At 33.9% G+C, this 19102-nt stretch overlaps 2 protein-coding genes across 2 annotated transcripts; one reads left to right on the forward strand and one right to left on the reverse strand.

Annotated features, from left to right (window-relative positions):
• Positions 1 to 549: 549 nt before the first annotated feature.
• LOC128156400 (vacuolar protein sorting-associated protein 8 homolog) lies at positions 550 to 18967 on the reverse strand. The gene is made up of 42 exons (XM_052818511.1): positions 18872 to 18967; positions 18221 to 18292; positions 17777 to 17919; positions 17106 to 17196; positions 16759 to 16791; positions 16548 to 16602; positions 16119 to 16243; positions 15728 to 15814; positions 15461 to 15528; positions 15316 to 15366; positions 15112 to 15214; positions 14932 to 14988; positions 14627 to 14749; positions 14093 to 14173; positions 13899 to 13982; positions 13553 to 13639; positions 13190 to 13300; positions 12676 to 12813; positions 12180 to 12272; positions 11905 to 11951; positions 11502 to 11724; positions 11097 to 11281; positions 10636 to 10745; positions 10427 to 10500; positions 10006 to 10040; positions 9672 to 9738; positions 9450 to 9542; positions 9098 to 9237; positions 8673 to 8757; positions 8226 to 8324; positions 7594 to 7733; positions 7102 to 7258; positions 6821 to 6910; positions 6572 to 6632; positions 6358 to 6455; positions 6123 to 6204; positions 2858 to 2940; positions 2521 to 2601; positions 2263 to 2429; positions 1809 to 1980; positions 1564 to 1632; positions 550 to 1128 (listed from the first exon to the last, which is right to left on the reverse strand). Exons 1-42 carry the CDS (start codon positions 18914 to 18916, stop codon positions 1000 to 1002), a joined length of 4134 nt encoding a protein of 1377 aa, XP_052674471.1. The 5' UTR covers positions 18917 to 18967; the 3' UTR covers positions 550 to 999.
• LOC128156401 (uncharacterized) lies at positions 3393 to 5492 on the forward strand. Its single transcript, XM_052818512.1, has 4 exons — positions 3393 to 3549; positions 4189 to 4322; positions 4568 to 4732; positions 5344 to 5492. The coding sequence occupies exons 1-4, from the start codon at positions 3515 to 3517 to the stop codon at positions 5418 to 5420; spliced, it is 411 nt and encodes a 136-aa protein (XP_052674472.1). The 5' UTR covers positions 3393 to 3514; the 3' UTR covers positions 5421 to 5492.
• Positions 18968 to 19102: the final 135 nt, after the last annotated feature.

The following is a 19102-nucleotide window of genomic DNA, read 5'->3' on the forward strand; positions in this document are numbered from 1 at the left end:
TCCCTAAAGATGACTGTGTGAGCTACTGGATCTGAACTAAACACATATATTTGAATGGAATATCAATAAAAGTACATTATTGTTCAGATATACATATACTCGTCAACACTGCATAACAATGCCTTTGCTGATTAATGAACTACTGTAGAATCATTAGAATTCGAGGTGGCTCAATTTTCGTGGTATTCGTGGGTAGCCCTCCCCCACGAATTTACATCCTCAACGAAAACAAATTTAGAAAGAGTTATCTTTGTTTCTCAAACTGAAAACCAGCGCATCCATGAAATTACATCCCAACGAATAAGCAAAAAATCCACAATCCACGAAAGTTGGCCCCCACGAATTTAAATGATTCCACAGTAGGGTGATTTCACCATACACCTACTCCATTATGATTCATTCCAGCCACTTATAGCTTTTAAATTATTTTAATAACAGATTGTATTACTATAATGTTTTATATTGCATAACAACCCTTATAGCATAACAGCCACTAAATTTAATATTGCATATCCTATTTAATGCCAATGGATTACACTGTAAATGGAAATCAGTTTCAAGGATATGTTTTGTTGTCATTAAACCTATCAATACAAAATGTTATTAGAAATTGCACTTCATGGATCAATTGAACAAGGAAATCCATGAAAATGGGCATTAAACAAACATCGATGAAACCACAGCATCTGTAAACACATTCAGTAAACACATACATTCAGGGCTTTTGTCTGATTCCGTGAACTTTCAAGTGCCCTGTACATGTGAAAATAATCAAAACAGCAAGAAATATATTACGGTATTCAGCTTTATAAAACATTCATATTTAGACATCATAACAATTCAAACAAACAGATGAAATGAAATACATAATCACAAATTAATACAACATGATATACATGTGTATAATATATAACTGTCTATTGCACGAATTAATGTATTTGTATACAAACATACTAGTAGTATCACAATTTTATCAATGTTAATTCAAATGGTCAGTGCTCATGGTGCTGACTCCATTGCTGGAGGGGGCGCCAGTTTGAGCTGGAAGTTTTCTTGGTTGAAGATGCTGGAGGATCCTCGGTGTGACTTGGGGGCCGATGAACTGGACAGTTCACTCAGGAGAGACATCTATAGAACAAAATTGTACACAAAATACAAAACAGGCTACTTGGCATCCCTATGTGAAAATTTGAATGGAATTTCCAATAATGAAGATTATTCTGATACTGTAAAAGAGAAAACTTTTGCCATGGGGACATTTTTGCAAATTTTGTGAACAGTTTTTCTCACCTCACCATGTTTTGAAATAAGGTAAAGTAATGCAATAAGAGAAAACATTTTGTAAACTCTTAATTTTGACAATAAGTAGCCCCACTCCAATGCTTTCTTGCACAAAAATGGCAAAATTCTGATCTGTTTTAAAAATATCCATCTTTACAGTTCTTTCTTAACTGTAAACATTGGCCAATTTTTGCCTTTTAAACATTTGTCATTTCTCAACTTCTTATACTTTTAATTACCATAAGTTGCTCAGCTACCTGGAAAATCAGACAAAAATCTCACCCTTGAAGGAGTCTTTAAAAAGCTTTTCACAAAATCCAAGGCTTGACTGTGTTGTGGATCAACAGTAATCTTTGCCAATTAAGAGAAAAAAATAAGAAAAACATTCAATCAACTTACATTTCAACCATCAGTACATGTACTAAATCATTCTATGAATAAGCATGACTTATGAAAAGAAAAAAATAAATATCATTTATTAATTTTGACTAATCCCTTTCCCAACAATACAACCACAGATAACTTACATCTTTGCCTTTGGGTTGCCCGCGGTTACTGTGACTACGGTGGAATCTGGTGCTCTGGTACTGGCCGCGTTTCCGATGACTACAGAGAAAGCAGACCCAAGAGTCCTCGCCATCAATTACATGGACCGAACCGATGGACTGTAGGCATCCTTTATGATAACTGTGTCCACATCTACAATATACAAATTAATGAATATTTCAATCAATTTTTTGCAAATATTGTGTGAAAATGGTTTTATTGTGAAACTCCCAAGGCATTTCTATAGAGGCATTTCTTTGTTTTTCAGGGGATGGGGGGGGGGGTGTAAAACTTACTAAGAAATCAGTAACAAAATGTCACCAAAAAAACGTTTACCTTGAAATAATGCATGTATCTATATACTTAAGACCATGTATTTATTTAAACTTTGAAATGGAATACTTTGTCTGAGTTCTACCTAAAGAATTCCTTTACCTGAATATAATGACTGTATCGGTCTCATTCTGGTTCACAAACTGCTTGGTACACAGCGAGCAGTTGTCTCCCGCCGGGACGTAGCCTTTCTTGGCCGCGGTCGTCAGATTCTTCAGGTGGACATGGATATCGTGATTCATCAAGTTTTTACAGGTCTCCATTAAAGTCTGTAATAATACAACGTCATTTGTAAAAACCTGTTATAAATGTGTTCAACATATATTCAATCAAAAAATGTTTTCTTGAAGTTTAATTTACCTGTTCATAATTGTAGGTCTCCAACATGCCCAGTATTAACTCCCTTACTTCTCCAAACTTCCCTGTACTATATGCTGGATCCTAAAAGGTACAAACCACATGTATATACTACCTGGGATGTTGATTTTAACTTCTTAATGTAATAACTACGTTTTCCTTTGACAAAGCAAAGCATCGATTGGAGAAATCTGCATATAAAAGCTGTCTTTTTATTTTGATGACCAACTCTCTAATCCACTTAAACTCTCTCTCTCTCTCTCTCTCTCTCTCTCTCTCTCTCTCAGATGGTAGTAAATTTGATTTAGAATAAAATGTAAGTTATTTAACCATGTCTCACCTGCATAATTTTGTGTAGAATTGTGGGTAAAGCGATGTATCCCATCATGCTGTTCAGAACATGGTGTGTAGCTTTCTTAAAATCTGAAATCAATTTTCATTTTTCTATCAATGAAAATCACAAACTTTTATCAAACCTTGAAAGAATAATAATTAACATTCACTTTAAATGATGATTGGTATTACTAAGCACATATCATTTGTATTGAGTCCTACTTTGGCATTTGCTTCTAAAGAAAGGCCCATAGGCCACATTGCTCACCTTGTTAACAATTCTTCACATCATTCTATATTCTCTTAAATGTATTTAAAATGAATAATCTTAATCATGAAGAATGGTTCGTGACATGATTATTTATTTAATTGTCTCCTCCGATTGTACACCTTTCATTAGCTCCATTATCAGTCAAAGGGTCCTTAATTCACACTTATGTCAGGAAGTTTTCAGTTTGTGATACATGTATCAAATATCATCATTTAGTTCTTAAGTACAAACCAAGTGTCCCCCAAGAACTTTGTTCTTATCAGTGACAGTGTTGTTGCGTACAAATTTGACAAGGAGTGCACCTAACAGGTAAACTATTGCATACTGATAATCTCTTTCACTCCAGACAGGGACAAGTGTTGACGCACCAACAATCAATTCCATTTCAGCAAAATGATTGTACTTATATTGTCCTGTATCTTGATCTGGTAAGCACATTGCATACTCTATCTGAAAACTATACATTTAAAAGAAAAATAAATTTTTTTCTCACTGAATTCAAATCAATTTTCCACATAAATAAATGAAGTTATTTTATGGAATGACTTTGTGGCAGTTGTACTTTAGTTAGACTATAACTGTCTGTCTGTCCCAAGTTATTGTTTACATCACTTTCTGATTTTTAATGAAAATACACTGTGAAATGACTGTGAAAGAAATACAGCTGAAATCGATAAAAGGGAAAATATATAAAATATTTTCATTATCATTTTTCACGCATAAAAGTTTACATGAACGAAAACAAATTTCTTATGGAGATTTATAATGGGACATATTTTCACTGTTCAGAACTCACTCAGAATGCCTTGCACAATTTTTCAACATTATCATCTGGGCTATTTTGTGGCTGATGCAATGCAAAAACGCCGTAGACTTTCTATTTTGGGTTGTGTAATGAAGCCTAAAGAGGTAGAGGGGACATTTCTCACAGTAGTGAATGAACGTAGGAAGAGCACAAAGGTATTCATGATTATTGAAATATCAAGCAAAAAGTGATGGAAGCTAAAACTTGTGACAGAGTGAAGCTTTCAAATGGGGTTTTAAGTTTATTTTTGAATTTTGTGCAGTGTCAATGCTTGTTCCCTACAAGCAGGAAGTGATGCCGAGGCCAGATATGTGTTCCACCTTGCCGACATAGATCATAATTACAGACTATCGCTCTCGGAGTTTCGACACGTTTTCTTCGAATTTGACAGAAATCGTGAGTATTCATTTCATGTACATACATGTAGTCATAAGTTGAATTTTCTAAGACTAGAAAAATTTCATTACAGATATATATGTTAAGGCTTATCTCCAAATAATTTTCAAATAATGAACAACATTAATTCAATAACATAAACAAACTGTAATATTCATTCAAGAGATGACAATAAAACATGCCAGCGAAAGAAGAGCTATCAGTTAACGGTTGTAGAAAATGATCCTTCTTTATGTCCCTCTCAGACGACAAGTCTCTAACCAGTGATGAGTTCCTTTTGGATTGGCAAGAGCGCTGCCTGGGCTCGTCCTTGGAAGGTGTGATCCTTTTTCACCACCTGGACGTAGACAGAAACGGACATATCGAGGATACCGATATACCCTGGGTTATGAACTATTTTGACGGAAATTGTAAGAGTCTTTCTTTTTATCATTACATCATACATCTATCAGGATACAAGTCAGTCTTTATCCCATTCTATGTTCTGTATAAAACTTGTGACATGGAGCGAAACACATATAGGGGTCAATTGAGGTCAAAGTCATATAATTGTTCTATGTCAAATATTTGGTTTTGCCATGGACTAGAATAAAGAACTGTTGGTAGATAAAATATGTTATAAGTGATTGCTGTCAATATTTCTGAAAATGGCAGATAACAAAATATTGACAGCAACTAGCGTTAACAAAAGGCTTTGGACTTTTCCATCAATTTATTCAAAATGCAATTCTACCTGGCTTAAACAGTTACACTTTCAGCAAGATCTAGTAAATCTTATATGTAACTCTGAAATAGTGTGCCAATAAGAAAATGCTGAACAAAATCCCATCTAAACCCAAAGCTTAATGTGACTTCCTTGCAACATCCTTAAGACTTTCCACAACATCCTTAAGACTTCCCACAACATCCTTATGACTGCCTTGTTACATCCTTGTGACTTCATAGTAACATTTTTGTAACTTTCTTTGTAACATCCTTGTTACTTCCTTGTAACATCCTTGTGACTTCCTTGTAATTTTAGTGGATGGAGTTGTAGGACAAGCAGAATTTGTCACCACCTGGCTGAAACTAATCAGATCTCCTCATGGCCGCCGATAGAGACTACTAACCTACTTCTTTACCTGATCTGTATCATAAAATTTTTAATTGTTCATTAAATCTAAAATGGTTCTTTACGTTTTCCGTTATCTGGAATAATACATCTACCAGCTAAACCTGACAATTATCAATTTTCATATATGGCATCTGCATTGTCAGAATAATCCTCTAAAAGCTTGTCATCAAACTTCGTATACAGGTGTGGGAAGGTTAAATAAAAAATATTGAAAGTTTGCATACAGACAGATAGACACAAGTCATTCTGTCATAAATTTCACTTCAACTTTCAGTTCAAGTGAGCTGAAAAACTTATTTTTTATCGTACATTTGAACATGGACCAAGTGATGCTAAATTTGAAATTATGAGTGCCTACATTTCTTTCTCATGCACACTAAAAATAAAGTTTACAAACAATTTTTACGAAAAACACAGAACTCAAACAAGTTCTGTAGATTCTCTTTAAGGTGCACCCACAAGTTGCAAAGTAATTTTCAAAGCCATGATGAAAAAAGAGCAGAAAAAACGTATCATGTTGAGACAGAATGACTAACAGATAGACTGAAAGATGGAGTTGAAGACTATTGTCCCCCTTGTTTTAATTGGTAGGGGACTTACAGTATATAGTAAATATCAAATAGAAAGTTACACAATTACAATTTGGCTTTTTATAAATTGCACATGAACTAGATTAACATACAAACCTTCTTGAATTTGTTTGTTGTTCAGGTCCTTCAGCTTTCTCTGTGGTGACATAACAGTCTCCAGGAGAGGGAACCAAAGGGACTGCAACAAATAAAGAAATTCATCAAAAAAACAGAAATCAAGTGTCGATACAACTCAGTAGCTATTCATTGTCTAAAGATTTACCTACTCATGAGCAGGTCACTGAGAAAGTTTGAAATTAATCTGTTCTGAATAAAAAAATGAGGAGATTACCTCTCTACCGGCCTCATCCATTTTCCCAGAATTCCTCTGACACAACTGGATCACAACCAGGATGAGAGCCTGGACCTCCAGAAACTGTACTGTCACATCTGAAAAGTTATTGTCTTGTTTTGCTATCATTCATTTTTTTGTTAGGAATATAAAATATTGCACTTATAAAGTTACATGCCAACCAAATGTTCAAACTGAAAGTTTATGAAATTACCTTTCTCTGACTCAGGAGACAGTAGTTCATTTGTCAATGCTTTCAGTTTGTTTTGGAGGTTCTGAAAAAGTTAAAAACAAAAAAACCTTACCTCTGAATCATTCTAAGATATAATACATGTAACAAAATATTCTTACCTATAGACCAGGTTTTTAAAAGATGAACACAACAGTAACCAACATCTAAATTTTTTTTCTCAGTAACAGAAGGAAATTTGATGTACATGTAAACAAAGAAGAAACTTGTTACCGTCAGAATGATTCCAAATGCCCCCTGGATGTCTCCTGCTTTTTCTAGTAGGTACGCTGTGGCCTCAGAATTCTTGTGTCGCCTACAGATCTGCACAATTAAAACACACTGACTTGAACACACACATAATATGTTTGATAACAATACATACTAACGTTATGAGATATAAAGTACACTTTAAAGATGCTTCATAAAATGATGAAACACAAATTGGTTTACCACAAATCCTTCACACACTCTCTGTAAGGGTATTGTCTCCCTGACTAAGGGAGATAACTTACTTCCAGAGTTTGCTCCAGCCGGTATCCCTCGTTCAGTTTGATGTAGTTGTAGACTTCCTGTGGTCTGAACTGACACATGAGGTCCACGTACAGCTCAATGATCCAGGGATCAATGTTCACCTGTTTGTCTGTGTGTATCGCACTACCCCCAGAATCCCTGAATATCAGGTCAAAGAAACAGAAATGTTCATATTGCAATTAAAGCATACACCATATTAAAGAGGTCCAATTAATAAACCTACAAATGTTCGAAGTTGAGGTTTATAGGATTGAATTAACATAAACAGGGAAAAAATAAAATGTTTTGAACAAAAAGACCTGATTTTCTGCAGTAATTAAGACTTCCGGTACCTACTACCTGTCACCCAGTGTGTTTGACTTTATATATATATATAAGAATACAATCTAGTGTCTGTGTATCCATCACTGTATCAATCAAAACTAAACATCAATATTTATTAAAAAAAACAAAGTCAATCTGCATCTGCTTACCTGCATGACATCACACCCTTCAGGAACTCAAACAAGACCTTGGGGTTACTTTTCATCTTGTTGGCGATGACCCCCAGATTTTTGGGCATGGTAGAGATGACCATCTGAGCGGCCTGTTTACAGTCAATGGATACCAGCTCCTACAACACGGATCAGAAGATCCAGCTGGTTTGTTATCTATATTTTTACCAGTATGCTATTTGTTACATGGTTTCTGTTTGATTATGCTACTATATTGGTTTTATATGTGGTCATACCGTCATAATATTCCATATGGGGGTGAAAGCTTAAGGCCCTATAATGAATTTATTTACCATATAAGGTCAACTACAAACCATGTAAAAATGCATTTAACTAAAATCCCTTTGTTCAAATGGAATATAAAACTGTTACAAATCAATGTTACAAATCAAAAGTAACAATCTTGAATAGGGCAAAAGAGATGATGTCATAGTACTCAAGGGGAGTTACCTATTGTACTGAAATATACACAGTCTTCATATAAAAGCTGTCAACCAATAATTTCTTAAAAATCAACAGAAGGTAAGGTACATTTATATGTATATACATAATTGTGTATGATATGATCAATTTTTTTGTAACACAGTTTCTCAATGAATTTCTTTAGTTACCTCTAGCTGATTAAAGGCCTCCTCTTTCAACCTTTCCTGTTCTTCCACAGAAAATCTCTCACTGTTCAGTATGCTGGTAATGTAACTAAATGCATGGTACTGCAATGAAAAGAAAAAGAAAAAAAAAATTTTATGTTTAAAAAGAGAAACGACCAATCAACTGCATGCATATTTATTTAAAAGAATTGACTATAAATTTGTACATGATCTGTACTTCAAACAGACTGAAATTAACTATCTATTACAAGTGCTTTACAACTAGCCAGGAAGTTAAAACCCCTATCTAATGTATTAATCTTGATTGTTAAACACAGAAATCTCAAATTTCTTTTCTGTTTTGAGATGTTAATGCATGTACACATGTATAATCTGACAAATGATTATGGTAGATTTATGTGAGTCAAATCAATAGATGAGATCAAGTTGACCTTCCATCTTGTTTCTCACCTTCCTTGAAGGATCTCTGAGGTAACAGGACAGAATTTTGTCAAACTGTCTCCTCTTCTCATAGAGCAGCTCACAGACACGGAAGCTGTCAAAATATTACAAATAAAATTGGAATAAGACATGTCTTAGAGATATATTGGTATATGCTGCCCCCCCCCCCCCTCTAATATGTCATACATGTTGAAAAAGATCTTTAAATTTAGGGAGTTTTCTTTAAAGTGAAAAAAAGGATTATTAAGGACCATAAAATAGTTTTCTATGGAATATTTTTAATACTATATGGCCCCAATTCATTTAAATTAAATTAAGAGTATAGTCTCTCTCTCTCTCTGTCTCTTTCTCTCCAAAGATAAGGGCTCTAACAAAACTATCTTTTCTCCCTCTCTAAACATACTCCTGATTGACTAACAGTATGACTCCCTTACAATTTAGCATTCTCTGCCATGGACAGTAACTTTTCCTCGTTGACCTGTTGTAGGCCCCCGGCTTGTAGAAGCTCCATCAGGGCCTGCTGTCTCTCTTCATGGCGAGAATCATCCTCAGGGTTAGCTAAAAACTCCAACACCTATAATACAAAAAATTCAATACAATCCAAAGTAACCAAGTGGAAAATATATTGCACATATCTTGATAACTAAATCTATGACTCTTTAAAAACTTCATCTTACATATTTTTAAAATGATTCAATTATGATAAAAAATCAATGTCAAGTCATGATAATGCTTATGTACAATGTACAGGTACGATACATTAGGCATTTAAAAATTTTCAAGTACCTGCTCGAACAAGACTCTGTTGACCAGAATGGTGTTTTCATGACTCGCCATCTGCCGAGCCAGGAACGTAAACAGAACTCCTATCTGAGTGGGCTACAAAACAGAAAGAAAAGTTTATTAATTCTATATCATGCACATTTGAAAATTCAGTTATTTGTAATGTTTTGTATTTTGTCAGACTTAATAAACAATGTTGGATTAGAATATTCCTGCAACACTTACAGTGAATTCCCCGCTTTCCACCATCACTTGCAGAAGAATGTCCACTACTCTTTGACGGTTTCTGATTCTGCAGTTACAAATACGTTTAAGTTCTTTTGAATATAAACAAAGAAATTCTTATCAAAAAAACCTTACAGGTATGAATCCACTTTTTCCAGAATTCCATGTCTATCTGGCTATTTGACACCCAAAAAAGACTATCCAAGTTTGAGGGTTAAGTTATTTTGCCTCCTCTGAATATTCATATATTTAGTAACATGCCTCTTAATCATTGATTTAATGGCTCTTTGTGAACTTCTAGCTTAAAAATTCATGATCTCACAAAATGCCTTACCCTTCTTCTGTGTTGAATTCTTTCTCCTCAAATGCCTAAAATAGTATGAAGATTACAATATTAGCAAATAATGTTTTTCCTCTTCAATTCCAAGTTGAAGAAAATCCTATAACAAGCCTTTATGCATCAAATTCAACTAAAAACAAACTAAAGGTTTATTGCATGGGAACTTAATCTAATTCATAAAAGAGTATTTTCATATTGCTTAACTTTCCCTAAATGCATATGAAATATGCACAGAATTGTCACTTTGTCTGTAAATAAAATTCACACATACATGTACCGGTATGTATGTATCACATTTTGTTCCTATTGGTATCTTTATGTTACTGTATTATCAAGGATTTTAAAATTCATGAATGAATTTAATGGATTTAATCATTTAAAAATGATTTGAAGAAAACTGTTCTTCCACACTCACTAAGGCTAGCACATTTAGGAATTCTCTGGTGTCAAACTGTAGTAGTGTTCGAAGATATGGATAAGTGGAATCATCTGCAAGTGGAATGAAAAGTACATGTAAGAAATCTACCCCGTGGATAAACTCAGAATATGGAACATTTTTTTTATTCATCACAATTCAAAAATTTTAAAGAGGGTATTGCAAAAAACAAAAGCTAGCTGACTGACCAGCTTTAATCTTCATGCGTGTAATGCATTGGAAGACATTTTTCTTGACGTCTGCTTCCATGTCTTCTGGAATGTCACCAAGAGGATAGGCTCTTCCTGCCAAACAGCAGCTGTGAAAATTTTGTATTAATTATGACTCATGTAAAATATATTGAAATGTTTGTTGGACAAATAGTACTCTGGTTTGAGATCAGCTGGAGTATGTGTTCCATACTAAATTCTACATTGTTCCTTTATCTACTTTTACTTAGATATTGTAACATCAAAGAAATATTTTAGCATCACTTTTTTCTTTTGAAGGAACAGAAGAAATGTAGAAACATCATATTTTTACATTTCTAATCATAAGATTGTCTTAATTATCAAAATGAAGTGTAATTAGCCTACCGGATTTTACCTAATGTTTATAAGTTCTAAAACTTTATTACCCTATTGATCAATTTAACTGAATTTTACTTTACCTAATATAAACTAGGAGTTTATTTCCCAGTCGGATCTGTTCATCCGTCAGCTGTATCCCTGTCCGGACGGCCTGTTGTAAAATTCCCAGCAGTTCCTCTAGCGGAGTGGTATAGTCATGCATGCCTTTGTTGTAGACATAGATGATGGCATCATACAGCCCATGGGACCAGCATAAGTTTACTACCTGTTGTACAATTGTAAAAATAACTTCTTGTTTCAAAGTTATATTTTTCTACATCGTATCAAACAGAAATACACTGAACAAGTAACCACCTTCAAAAAATGCAGATGTGACCATTAAATTTGCTAAAATCACTTTTTATTATAAAGCTTTACACAATAATTTTATATCAATATTTTTCTATGTTATTCATGGTTGAAGATGGAATTTATTTTTAGCTTGCCTGGTGTATATCTAGACTGGTGATCTCCAGGTGGACTATACAAGACTCGACCCCCTCCAGCATGTTCTTGGCCTGGTAGTGCTCCACAAGGTCCTTCATGACACTGGGAGGAATCGAGCGGAGCTTGTCACAGAGGATGTAGGGCTCCAAGCACTCCAGGAATGTCCCCCGGGCAATGTAGTCCACTGCGAACCGGTCGTAGATCCTCCCAAACAGGATGTCTCTGAAATAATGGAATGTACTTTGGTCAGTTATGTAAATGTTCATTTTTACTGTTTATTCCCTTTAGAGAGTATTCTCTTAAAGACATTGTTAGTGCTCATGTCTTCTCTTCATTCTGAGTACAGTTTACACAAGATTTAACATATGCATGTTATCATCTAGATCTCTATGAAACACTTACGTTCTACTCAGATGTAGACAGTAGTCGACACATACTGGAACAATGTTCTGTGAAACAATATAAATAAGTTATCAAACTGTAAATAAAAATGTGTTTTAGCAAAATTCACAATACTTAACAATAAATTCCATAAAAAAATGTTAACTTTTATTTGATATTGATAAAACCATGCATTACAGGAAATAGCTACAATTTTGCATTGATTTTACACTTCTTTTTTTTTAACAGGAAAACCACAATGCAGTTATGATCTGAGTGTACAGTAGTGTCTTTACCTGATAGTAAGCCTCTAGCTCCTCCATCTTCCCTTTCTCTGGACACAGTGTTGTCATGGACAAATCTACATACTCAAACAGGAGGTCCAACATCTACAAATGATTTGCAAAATGTGTTCATCATCACGCTTCAGTTTTCTGCATTGTTTCTTACACTATTAGAGAGACAAAATGCACTCAAGATGTAAATAAAGTCTTTAAAGTCTTAAAGTATTTAAGATATAATTCAATTTGCAAAAAAAGACTTATCCTATGTTTTTTTTTAAAGCAAAACACATCCCTGAGATTTAAATTCCGATGCCACATTAAATTCTCTCTTACAGTATCCTTATGCATTTTTTTTTAAAACAAATAATAACAGTTTGACAAAAAGCAACTGAATGTATCAACATGAATTCAATACCAGCTGACATCATTCACAATGGGTTAATGGTAGAAGCATTGGTAGGGCATTCCTTGACTACCAGATACATTGAAAGCAATTTCTCTTTCTTACCAAGCTGGAGACGACCTCTTTCTTGTTTTTGGAGGAGGCAGTCAGTCCTATCACCGCCTTGGCTCGGCCATCGTAGAAGGACAGAGCTAGTGCCAAGGCCTCATTGTACTTGTTCTGTTTCACGAGTACATCGATACGCTGCACAAACAAAGGTACAGGTATATGTATTCATAACAAAGTGCAAAGGGTACACATCTCTCAAATATTCATAAAATTAATTATCAATATATTTGGTGCTGGATCACACTTGATGAAAGTAGTATATGTGAAAACATCTACCAAATTTACTACTCTAAAACTATAAAAGGAGCTACGCCAAGCAGAACAACCCCTCACAAGAGGAAATGTTTACAGAATGGGTCGTGCATCAAGTTAACTCATCTGTTTATTATGCTCTATATGTATTGTTAACTCATATACAAAATCCGAGCTTGAGTTGTACACTTAATTCTCAATGATATCAATTTCATTTGAAAAAATGATATTGTATGTGACTATTCTCCCGCACCCCTACCTCTCTCCAGTTGCGCAGTGTGTAGACATACACTCCTTTGGTCCCCAGCAAGAAGAGCTGTCCATTTTGACTGACTACTGTCTGGTAGCATGCTTCCTCTCCCGCCATCGCCTACAACACATTTATATCATTTTTAAAAGTCTCATTCACCCTCAGCCTATGGAATCAAATATATGTATACCAAGAGCATTAACACTGTAGTCTAATCAATTAAAAATTCACATTGCGATGATTTTCAAAATATCTGATTTAGAGTTTTGACACTTTCCCTGTTTTATCCTTGCAACTTTCATTTTCTGTTTTCATAAACTGAACTACTAATATCAAGCTAATGTGTTTTGATACTTTCACTTTCTAACATACCAGTGCCTGGCTGACATTTCCCCCTGTAGCCAGAGACTTGAAATGACTGTTGTTGTACACCAGCTGTACAGAGGAAACATCCAAAACCTGAAACAGAAAGAAATCACTCACTCCAAGCAGATCATTGATTATTAAATATTATTTCTAACACCAACAGAAAAAGAAATCATCCTTTTTTTAACTGAAAATAATCTATTAAAATAATAACTACAAAATATTAAAATATAGGATAAAATCATCTTTTGACAATATTTTCATGATCATTAATATTTATTAATGAGGTAAAATTAAAAAGTTACTCATACAGCATAAACATTTTAATTTATTTATTTGAATGGCAAATCACCTCAAGTTCTTCTTCAGATCTGACATCTATGACATGCAGTTTTTCATTGGTATCCATGGTAACAAGGACTCTGGGATTCATCCACTATACCAAAAAAAATAGCAAAAATCATTTTTTAATTTGTATATGCAATTGCTTAATTATATGTAAACGGAAATAAATAGTGTACTATATATACAGTCCTATATACTCACAGCTACGCTCAACATTTTGTAGGGGACTGTTATTTTCTGGAGACCGGAACACTTTATATCCTGGGCATTGTTACATATCACCTGAGGGAAGTGTATAAATAGAATTAAAAGGGTTTTTCTTTCCCTGGATTTACTGATTTATTGAGTTTACTGCACAAGTTCTACATACAGTCCAATTTTCACTACCTTTCTGGACACCTCTTTAACTATATTAATGTTCAAAATTTTCTTCTCCTGGTACTTATATTATTACAAGTACAGACACTTGAAAAACAAAGATGATTCATCAATCTTTTTCATGAATCTCTTTTAAATTGATAATATCTATTCAGCAGTAATATAAAATAATGTAAATTAACTTCATATGTAAATGCAAGAAAATATGACAAACGCACAAACTAGTTTATCACTTGTAAATTACGATATAAGGTTTACAATACATGATCTGAGCCTCATATCTGCCCTTATTTTATAAACAACAGCATTATTAATGCATTAAATCCTTCATAACCACTATGTGAATATAATTCAAACCTGGAAGAAGTAGATGGTGGACTCCCGGGCAAACACCAGCACGGGGTCAATGACCCGGTCCCTCTCCGACACCTGTATGACCACAAAATGCCACGCCAGCAGGGGCAGGCAGGTGGGACTGCCCTAGAAATAAAATCAATGTCATCTCAAATGAATACAGTTAAGGCCCAAATATAATTAAATAAAAAAAAATTAGTTTCAAGGATACAAAAATTTAGGACAGTGATCCTATGTATAAAATCCCTTGTACCTAATTGAAACTAAATGAAACAATCTGATAGCAGCCTTGAGCTGCATATTCTTACCTTTAGTGGATGAGTGAAAACAACCTTAAGTTGAGGTCTTAATGTTACTACCAACACCTGAAAAAAAATATCAAAAGAATTGTACAGCAGAATGAATGAGAAAAGCTTGAATCAAATTTATTCAGATATTTTAAAGAAAAACCCAGTTCCAATAGGTTAACATATGATCATGTGACATACTTTTGACAGTGTTGCCATGGCAACCACCATTACATCCTGCATTGGGTGATCTTTGATAGTCAGATTCATGTGTAAGGGCTCTACCACACAAACTTCTCCCCGGCTAAAAAAATTCAAACACACATGATTTTGTGCGATTTTAAATTTATAACCAACTTTTGAGTATTCAAGTTGATTATAAGGATCAAGTTTTAGAATTCATACCTTCCAGAGAACAGACATTTTGATTCACAGGTTCGCACTCCAATCAATCTCCTGAAAAAAACCCCAAAGATGTCACTTCTGCTTCATTGGTTTCACAGTGAATAGCATTCGGTTACAATGGTAAATTAAGATGCTTTATTCTTACTTCATTTCAAGTTCAAACACCGACCCTCCACTGTCACTACACACAGCTAACACAGGACTGTCTGTGAACTATAAAACAAAGACAACACACATAATCTATGAAATGAATGCATCTTAATTGTGTTGCTTGATATAACAACATAAGTAAATGCAAAGAAGGAGGGCAAATTTTCAAAGGAAAAAAAAGTTAATTAAAAGACTGCAGAAATGATTCAGCAGTAGATTTTACACAGTATAGGTACACTATTGACTGGATTGGTTCATCTACCTTAACATGGAGGACAGCTGAGCCCGGGGGGTGGGCATCTGTGATTGTCCTCAAAAGTTTACCATTGGTCAAGTCCCACATTGTAATCTGTAATAAAAAAACAAAAAACAAAAAATTAATGTGTAAATCATACACCTACTACCTTACCTGGCACCAAGATGGTCACAATAACATTTTCATGTTCCAAAATTATATAAATCAGAATGCATCTGAACTACAGTCATTTCTTTTCTGACTCTTCAATCAACAATTTTTCTTTTAAAAGTAAAACCACAAGGTTTAAAATTTATGATATCAACAAGATATGTGTGGTAAAACTCATTTATCAACAAGCTCCATTTCTACGTCTAATATTAAAAAGTTTGTATGTTATCAAATTTGAAGATTTGACCTGTCCTTTGGCAAAACCCGAGAGGAGTCGGGTGCAGTCTTTGTTGAAGCTGAGCGCGGACACAGACCCATACTGCTGACCCACCGCTGTGCTCCCTAAGCACCACTTCAACACTTGTTTTGGGTCTGCACGTCAGAAGAAAAGGAAAGAATATTTATAAATAAGTGTTTAGGCTAACAATACTAGTACTTTGCTTTAAAGAGTGAAATAGATCAAGAAATTGGACATTCAGAAATTAAGATATTTAAGAAATGTTCTAGCTAAGTCTGACAAGCAATGTATATTGCTTTTGTGTTTGTGCCAATAATTTTGTATTTGTATAAGTGGACCATGTACAATGTCAAAGGTGCTGTACAAGTTATAGTATATACAATGTAAACCAACTTTAATTACAAAAGTTTTCTGTCATTCATGTGAAAATAAACTCACCAAAAACAAGAACCAGTCCATGGGATGTTCCAATGGCTATCAAGGAAGAAACGGCCTAAAAAAAATGAAAATTAAAAAAAATAATTAAGATTTTAAAAATATCTATTTAATTTGGCTTAATTTTGTCTAACTATTGATTTTAAGTTGTTTTTTTTCCTAAAACCATTGATAATATATGATGAATCAATAGAAATCATTTACATGTACATACCATTGCTGTTGGCATCCCTGCATCAACTCTATCCTAGAACAAAGAAGAGCAATTCAAACAAAAATCTAAATGTTAAACATGTAATATTTTTACGTAATGGTGGGGTGATCCATTGGTTCATATACATAAATTGACTTTAAGAATATAAAACCCAACCAAAATTTACATGTAAAAGTCTCTACTCAATATTTAAACAAACCAAAAACATGTATTCATTCTTAGAAGATCAAATCAAAGTTTTTTGGATGAGGATTTTCTCCCATTTTTTTCTATATCTCTATGGGGTAGTGGTGGCCTAAACCACTTGGGTGGGTAGGTGTGTAAATGGTATAATATAAAGTTCTTACTGCAGCACTGAGAAGCTGGGCCGCTATGTTTTTCAGACGATTTGGTTTTAACACTGAGCCATGTATTGTCTTTTGAATATCAATTTTCTTCCTGAAAACAAAATTTGAGAAAAATATGAAATTTGAGAGTTAATGCATACCGGGTACCTTACTACTCTTTACATCATCATTCAGGATACAACTTATATCACTAATATATTATATTTACATTCAGTGTATACTTTCCCTTGTATTTGCATTGGAAATCTGTGACGTTTAATTTACTGTCAACACACTAAGCCTAATTGTCACAGCATATGAGCACAGCTATAAATATCATCATGTGTTTCGAATATATTTAGAATTGTAAGATTAAAAGAAACGTTCAAACTTACATAACCAAGGCTGTGCAGACAAATTATAATACCACACTAATGCGCTGTATTCAGTTTGTCTGCATAGCTTTGGTGTGTAATAGGACTGATGACATCCAAAAGTTAGCATTCAATGCATAACTATACTAGCTATACTAATAGTTAATTTTTAGTGGCTTAACTCTTAATATATCATTCTGCTCTTGCCTTTGATACAGTTTCCTATCTAAATTTTTTTTCCATATCAGATGAATAAAGGTAGATCTAAGATTGCATTGTTTAAATAATTAATCTCAGTTTAGGAAAAAAGGCTGTTACTTTTGTCTGGACCTGGAACTTCTGTCTGTCCGATTACTGTCGGAGCTAGAGAGGGAGGTTGTGTCCCCTGAATCCTTAAATGGCTGGACAGCAGAGATAACAGAGGATGTGTCATCCTCGGCAGGAGATTCATAGTCTTCACTCTAATCAGAATGATATTAACATGTGATATGTAGTAAAATAACAAATATGTATTATTAAAATAACAGACAACATTTACATCAACAGGATAATGGAGATTTGATCATTACTAAATTTCACAGTATAAACGAACTATAAGTAATGTATACACTTGTATGTATACATTACTTTTTTATACAGCCTATTCTCTTTATCTAAGAGCAGTAGCCAACATGTTCATTATTGGAATTCAAATCCTATTTGACACATCAAAAACCATTATTAGACATGTTAAAATTAAATAAACTAAAAAAATATTCTTACCTCATTCAAAATGCTTTCAAGGGTTGGATTATCTACAGTTGGCAGGTCAGATTTAAATTCATCATCATCAAACTACATTAAAAAATAAAACAGTTACCTAAAATATTTCACATAACGTTACAGACATAAACATACTAAAATGGTGGAAATTTTTAAATGAAACTGAAAGATCCCTCGATCAATATATAGCTAGAATGATCGACAATTTTAGCAGGCATTCAAAGCAAATCATAAAATGATTTGATTAATCAAAACAATGTGAACTGAAGACCAGTTTGCAAATGTTGGCTATCATCATCAAATGTAAATTGGTTTAATCCTTCGGGAACAACTCAGGTTCAAACCACTGCAGAGAGAAATGTCCTGCTCTGTGTTATCGATTGGAATTTGTGTATTATCTGTCTGGAGGATGAGAGGAGTTGCCTTTAGAACTTTGATACGTTTAGTATACAATAAATTTACACCTTGTCGTTGCATGACTGGGTATAACTGTATACACCAAGCTAAAACTGACAACACCCCCTTTTGAGTTATTTAACCCTCCCGTCAAAATTTATCTAAAGAAAATAATTTCCTCTATGAATATGAAATCTAATTGCACAATTATAAGTTCAGTTTATTGTTTGCTTTTAAATGTGTCCATATATTTACCTCAATATCAAAATTTAGAAGACTGTTTGTAGTTTCTTCTGCCATGACTGATCTCGCTGGTATTCCGACTCCGATGTATTTTAAAATAGGTGGTTTAATTTTTCAATTTCCTTAACCACCCTTTTCTGACAAATTATTTTTAATGAAACGATACATGGTATGCATTTCCACAACGTTGAAATGTTGTGAATGGCAAATCTAAAAAAGAAAATTAATAATACCCGGGCTCGA

The sequence above is a fragment of the Crassostrea angulata genome, chromosome 7 (assembly GCF_025612915.1).
Source record: "Crassostrea angulata isolate pt1a10 chromosome 7, ASM2561291v2, whole genome shotgun sequence".
NCBI lineage: Eukaryota > Metazoa > Mollusca > Bivalvia > Ostreida > Ostreidae > Magallana > Magallana angulata.

Coding starts and splice junctions, on each gene's coding strand:
- LOC128156401 (XM_052818512.1), top strand. CDS start 3,515: ATGATTGTACTTATATTGTCCTGTATCTTGATCTG. Junction 3,550..4,188: donor TTGTCCTGTATCTTGATCTG/GTAAGCACATTG, acceptor AATTTTGTGCAG/TGTCAATGCTTGTTCCCTAC. Junction 4,733..5,343: donor GAACTATTTTGACGGAAATT/GTAAGAGTCTTT, acceptor TTGTAATTTTAG/TGGATGGAGTTGTAGGACAA.
- LOC128156400 (XM_052818511.1), bottom strand. CDS start 18,916: ATGGCAGAAGAAACTACAAACAGTCTTCTAAATTTTGATATTGAG. Junction 12,814..13,189: donor CACTGCGCAACTGGAGAGAG/GTAGGGGTGCGG, acceptor TTGTTTGTGCAG/CGTATCGATGTACTCGTGAA. Junction 10,746..11,096: donor AAACTCCTAGTTTATATTAG/GTAAAGTAAAAT, acceptor AAATTTTCACAG/CTGCTGTTTGGCAGGAAGAG.